Source organism: Melanostigma gelatinosum, assembly GCF_949748355.1.
Source record: "Melanostigma gelatinosum genome assembly, chromosome: 8".
NCBI classification, from domain to species: domain Eukaryota; kingdom Metazoa; phylum Chordata; class Actinopteri; order Perciformes; family Zoarcidae; genus Melanostigma; species Melanostigma gelatinosum.
This window is the reverse complement of record NC_136641.1, coordinates 28,027,711-28,035,210: the sequence shown is the minus strand read 5'-3', so window position 1 is coordinate 28,035,210 and position 7,500 is coordinate 28,027,711. Positions and strand designations below refer to the sequence as shown.

Genomic DNA, 7,500 nt, shown 5'->3' with positions numbered 1-7,500 from the left:
TGATTATGGATCGTAACGTATTGATGATGGATCGTAACGTATTGATGATGGATCGTAACGTATTGATTATGGATCGTAACGTATTGATGATGGATCATAACGTATTGATGATGGATCGTAACGTATTGATTATGGATCGTAACGTATTGATGATGGATCGTAACGTATTGATGATGGATCGTAACGTATTGATGATGGATCGTAACGTATTGATGATGGATCGTAACGTATTGATGATGGATCGTAACGTATTTATTAAGGATCGTAACGTATTGATGATGGATCGTAACGTATTGATGATGGATCGTAACGTATTGATGATGGATCGTAACGTATTTATTAAGGATCGTAACGTATTGATGATGGATCGTAACGTATTGATGATGGATCGTAACGTATTGATGATGGATCGTAACGTATTGATTAAGGATCGTAACGTATTGATGATGGATCGTAACGTATTGATGATGGATCGTAACGTATTGATGATGGATCGTAACGTATTGATGATGGATCGTAACGTGTTGATTATGGATCGTAACGTATTGATTATGGATCGTAACGTATTGATGATGGATCGTAACGTATTGATGATGGATCGTAACGTATTGATGATGGATCGTAACGTATTGATGATGGATCGTAACGTATTGATGATGGATCGTAACGTATTGATGATGGATCGTAACGTATTGATGATGGATCGTAACGTATTTATTAAGGATCGTAACGTATTGATGATGGATCGTAACGTATTGATGATGGATCGTAACGTATTGATGATGGATCGTAACGTATTTATTAAGGATCGTAACGTATTGATGATGGATCGTAACGTATTGATGATGGATCGTAACGTGTTGATGATGGATCGTAACGTATTTATTAAGGATCGTAACGTATTGATGATGGATCGTAACGTATTGATGATGGATCGTAACGTATTGATGATGGATCGTAACGTATTGATGATGGATCGTAACGTGTTGATTATGGATCGTAACGTATTGATTATGGATCGTAACGTATTGATGATGGATCGTAACGTATTGATGATGGATCGTAACGTATTGATGATGGATCGTAACGTATTGATGATGGATCGTAACGTATTGATGATGGATCGTAACGTATTGATGATGGATCGTAACGTATTGATGATGGATCGTAACGTATTGATGATGGATCGTAACGTATTGATGATGGATCGTAACGTATTGATTATGGATCGTAACGTATTGATGATGGATCGTAACGTATTGATGATGGATCGTAACGTATTGATGATGGATCGTAACGTATTGATGATGGATCGTAACGTATTGATGATGGATCGTAACGTATTGATGATGGATCGTAACGTATTGATGATGGATCGTAACGTATTGATGATGGATCGTAACGTATTGATGATGGATCGTAACGTATTGATGATGGATCGTAACGTATTGATGATGGATCGTAACGTATTGATGATGGATCGTAACGTGTTGATGATGGATCGTAACGTGTTGATGATGGATCGTAACGTGTTGATTATGGATCGTAACGTATTTATGATGGATCGTAACGTATTGATGATGGATCGTAACGTATTGATTATGGATCGTAACGTATTGATGATGGATCGTAACGTATTGATTATGGATCGTAACGTATTGATGATGGATCGTAACGTATTGATTAAGGATCGTAACGTATTGATGATGGATCGTAACGTATTGATTATGGATCGTAACGTATTGATGATGGATCGTAACGTATTGATGATGGATCGTAACGTATTGATGATGGATCGTAACGTATTGATGATGGATCGTAACGTATTGATGATGGATCGTAACGTATTGATGATGGATCGTAACGTATTGATGATGGATCGTAACGTATTTATGATGGATCGTAACGTATTGATGATGGATCGTAACGTATTGATTATGGATCGTAACGTATTGATGATGGATCGTAACGTATTGATTATGGATCGTAACGTATTGATGATGGATCGTAACGTATTGATTAAGGATCGTAACGTATTGATGATGGATCGTAACGTATTGATTATGGATCGTAACGTATTGATGATGGATCGTAACGTATTGATGATGGATCGTAACGTATTGATGATGGATCGTAACGTATTGATTATGGATCGTAACGTATTGATTATGGATCGTAACGTATTGATTATGGATCGTAACGTATTGATGATGGATCGTAACGTATTGATGATGGATCGTAACGTATTGATGATGGATCGTAACGTGTTGATGATGGATCGTAACGTATTGATTATGGATCGTAACGTATTGATTAAGGATCGTAACGTATTGATGATGGATCGTAACGTATTGATGATGGATCGTAACGTATTGATGATGGATCGTAACGTGTTGATGATGGATCGTAACGTGTTGATGATGGATCGTAACGTATTGATGATGGATCGTAACGTATTGATGATGGATCGTAACGTGTTGATGATGGATCGTAACGTATTGATTATGGATCGTAACGTATTTATGATGGATCGTAACGTGTTGATGATGGATCGGAACGTGTTGATTATGGATCGGAACGTGTTGATTATGGATCGGAACGTGTTGATTATGGATCGGAACGTGTTGATTATGGATCGGAACGTGTTGATTATGGGTCGGAACGTGTTGATGATGGGTCGGAACGTATTGATTATGGATCGTAACGTATTTATTAAGGATCGTAACGTATTTATTAAGGATCGTAACGTATTGATGATGGATCGTAACGTATTGATGATGGATCGTAACGTATTGATGATGGATCGTAACGTATTGATGATGGATCGTAACGTATTGATGATGGATCGTAACGTATTGATGATGGATCGTAACGTATTTATTAAGGATTGTAACGTATTGATGATGGATCGTAACGTATTGATTATGGATCGTAACGTATTGATGATGGATCGTAACGTATTGATGATGGATCGTAACGTATTGATGATGGATCGTAACGTATTGATTATGGATCGTAACGTATTGATGATGGATCGTAACGTATTGATGATGGATCGTAACGTATTGATTATGGATCGTAACGTATTGATGATGGATCGTAACGTATTGATGATGGATCGTAACGTATTGATGATGGATCGTAACGTATTGATGATGGATCGTAACGTATTGATGATGGATCGTAACGTATTTATTAAGGATCGTAACGTATTGATGATGGATCGTAACGTATTGATGATGGATCGTAACGTATTGATGATGGATCGTAACGTATTTATTAAGGATCGTAACGTATTGATGATGGATCGTAACGTATTGATGATGGATCGTAACGTATTGATGATGGATCGTAACGTATTGATTAAGGATCGTAACGTATTGATGATGGATCGTAACGTATTGATGATGGATCGTAACGTATTGATGATGGATCGTAACGTGTTGATGATGGATCGTAACGTGTTGATTATGGATCGTAACGTATTGATTATGGATCGTAACGTATTGATGATGGATCGTAACGTATTGATGATGGATCGTAACGTATTGATGATGGATCGTAACGTATTGATGATGGATCGTAACGTATTGATGATGGATCGTAACGTATTGATGATGGATCGTAACGTATTGATGATGGATCGTAACGTATTTATTAAGGATCGTAACGTATTGATGATGGATCGTAACGTATTGATGATGGATCGTAACGTATTGATGATGGATCGTAACGTATTTATTAAGGATCGTAACGTATTGATGATGGATCGTAACGTATTGATGATGGATCGTAACGTGTTGATGATGGATCGTAACGTATTTATTAAGGATCGTAACGTATTGATGATGGATCGTAACGTATTGATGATGGATCGTAACGTATTGATGATGGATCGTAACGTATTGATGATGGATCGTAACGTGTTGATTATGGATCGTAACGTATTGATTATGGATCGTAACGTATTGATGATGGATCGTAACGTATTGATGATGGATCGTAACGTATTGATGATGGATCGTAACGTATTGATGATGGATCGTAACGTATTGATGATGGATCGTAACGTATTGATGATGGATCGTAACGTATTGATGATGGATCGTAACGTATTGATGATGGATTGTAACGTATTGATGATGGATCGTAACGTATTGATTATGGATCGTAACGTATTGATGATGGATCGTAACGTATTGATGATGGATCGTAACGTATTGATGATGGATCGTAACGTATTGATGATGGATCGTAACGTATTGATGATGGATCGTAACGTATTGATGATGGATCGTAACGTATTGATGATGGATCGTAACGTATTGATGATGGATCGTAACGTATTGATGATGGATCGTAACGTATTGATGATGGATCGTAACGTATTGATGATGGATCGTAACGTATTGATGATGGATCGTAACGTGTTGATGATGGATCGTAACGTGTTGATGATGGATCGTAACGTGTTGATTATGGATCGTAACGTATTTATGATGGATCGTAACGTATTGATGATGGATCGTAACGTATTGATTATGGATCGTAACGTATTGATGATGGATCGTAACGTATTGATTATGGATCGTAACGTATTGATGATGGATCGTAACGTATTGATTAAGGATCGTAACGTATTGATGATGGATCGTAACGTATTGATTATGGATCGTAACGTATTGATGATGGATCGTAACGTATTGATGATGGATCGTAACGTATTGATGATGGATCGTAACGTATTGATGATGGATCGTAACGTATTGATGATGGATCGTAACGTATTGATGATGGATCGTAACGTATTGATGATGGATCGTAACGTATTTATGATGGATCGTAACGTATTGATGATGGATCGTAACGTATTGATTATGGATCGTAACGTATTGATGATGGATCGTAACGTATTGATTATGGATCGTAACGTATTGATGATGGATCGTAACGTATTGATTAAGGATCGTAACGTATTGATGATGGATCGTAACGTATTGATTATGGATCGTAACGTATTGATGATGGATCGTAACGTATTGATGATGGATCGTAACGTATTGATGATGGATCGTAACGTATTGATTATGGATCGTAACGTATTGATTATGGATCGTAACGTATTGATTATGGATCGTAACGTATTGATGATGGATCGTAACGTATTGATGATGGATCGTAACGTATTGATGATGGATCGTAACGTGTTGATGATGGATCGTAACGTATTGATTATGGATCGTAACGTATTGATTAAGGATCGTAACGTATTGATGATGGATCGTAACGTATTGATGATGGATCGTAACGTATTGATGATGGATCGTAACGTGTTGATGATGGATCGTAACGTGTTGATGATGGATCGTAACGTATTGATGATGGATCGTAACGTATTGATGATGGATCGTAACGTGTTGATGATGGATCGTAACGTATTGATTATGGATCGTAACGTATTTATGATGGATCGTAACGTGTTGATGATGGATCGGAACGTGTTGATTATGGATCGGAACGTGTTGATTATGGATCGGAACGTGTTGATTATGGATCGGAACGTGTTGATTATGGATCGGAACGTGTTGATTATGGGTCGGAACGTGTTGATGATGGGTCGGAACGTATTGATTATGGATCGTAACGTATTTATTAAGGATCGTAACGTATTTATTAAGGATCGTAACGTATTGATGATGGATCGTAACGTATTGATGATGGATCGTAACGTATTGATGATGGATCGTAACGTATTGATGATGGATCGTAACGTATTGATGATGGATCGTAACGTATTGATTAAGGATCGGAACGTATTGATTATGGATCGGAACGTATTGATTATGGATCGGAACGTATTGATTATGGATCGGAACGTATTGATGATGGATCGTAACGTATTGATGATGGATCGTAACGTATTGATGATGGATCGTAACGTATTGATGAAGGATTGTAACGTGTTGATTGATTGAAACGTATTGATTATGGATCGTAACGTATTTATTATGGATCGTACACGTATTGATGATGGATCGTAACGTATTGATGATGGATCGTAACGTATTGATGATGGATCGTAACGTATTGATTAAGGATCGTAACGTATTGATGATGGATCGTAACGTATTGATGATGGATCGTAACGTATTGATGATGGATCGTAACGTATTGATGATGGATCGTAACGTATTGATTAAGGATCGTAACGTATTGATGATGGATCGTAACGTATTGATTATGGATCGTAACGTATTGATGATGGATCGTAACGTATTGATGATGGATCGTAACGTATTGATGATGGATCGTAACGTGTTGATTGATTGAAACGTATTGATTATGGATCGTAACGTATTTAATATGGATCGTACACGTATTGATGATTGATCGTAATGTATTGATGATGGATCGTAATGTATTTAAGGATCGTAACATATTTATTAAGGATCAGAGCGTGTAGTATTAAAACTTTCACAATAAAAGCTTGAGACATATTCACTGTAACTATTGTCCTCTTCTGTCCTGTCTTCCATCCTCCTCTCTGTCTCTCTCTCTGTCTCTCTCCCCCTCCTCAGGTGTGTGTCCTCGCAGAGTCGACTCCCTTCTCCTCATTAGGAGGACCTGTTGACTCCTCCCTCCAGGTGATCGTGACTCACCCATCTCCCTGTGTGACTCCGGCTCTCAGCCCCCAGATACCAGCCAGCACCACCAGCCAATCACAGGTCAGTGTGAGCCCCCCCCCCCCCCATTCTTGGTCACCCAGTTCCAAGCTGGTGTTAAACTGGTCGTCCTGTTTCTCCTTCTCTCCCAGAATCCTCTTGCTCCTCCTCTGAGTGAGCCTCCTCAGATCTATCTCACCAGAGTGGGGGACCCCCCCTCCCTCCTCCCCCTCCCTCCCGTACACCCCCCGCACATGTTGATGGGCGACTGTGGGGGGGTCACCAACCCCCCCCACCTCCACAACACTCCTCACCCGACTCACCACCCGTCTGTCTTCGTCATCATCAACCCTCCTCCCAACCAGCAGCAGGCGGCGGCCATGACGGATGCTCCTCCCCCCCCCATCGTCATCAAGGAGGAGAACCTGCTGTCGGAGGAGGAGCTGCTGGAGATGGTGTCTCTGGAGGAGAGACGGGTGGAGGAGGTGAGAGGGAGAAGGAGAGTCCAGGTTTGTGCTGAGTGGTGGTTTGTGACCGATGACTCATGAGGTCTCTGTGCTCCTCCTCCAGGTCCCTCAGCTGATCTGTGGAGAACCAGAGTCCCCCCTCTCCATCGTGGAGAGCCCGCCCCCTCCCTGCATGGAGCCCGAGGACGGAGGTCAGTGGGAGGAGGACACGCCCACAGGTGTTTTTACTGAACAGCTTCTGCAGGATGTGGCGGCCATTTTCAGATTGTTCCAGTCTGACGTTTTTTATATTTACTTTTAAGAAAAAGGTTTATCAACGTTTGTTGTGGTTTGTTGAGGTTTATTACCATTTGTTGAGGTTTATTAACGTT

General features: G+C 39.7%; 1 protein-coding gene across 1 annotated transcript in view; it reads left to right on the top strand.

Annotated features, from left to right (window-relative positions):
- The window catches only part of elk1 (ETS transcription factor ELK1), an 18,794-nt gene that overhangs the window by 2,833 nt on the left and 8,461 nt on the right, over positions 1 to 7,500 (top strand). Inside the window, 3 exon segments of the mRNA XM_079272817.1 lie at positions 6,579 to 6,725; positions 6,815 to 7,147; positions 7,233 to 7,347. Coding sequence (XP_079128943.1) covers positions 6,579 to 6,725; positions 6,815 to 7,147; positions 7,233 to 7,347 — 595 coding nt within the window.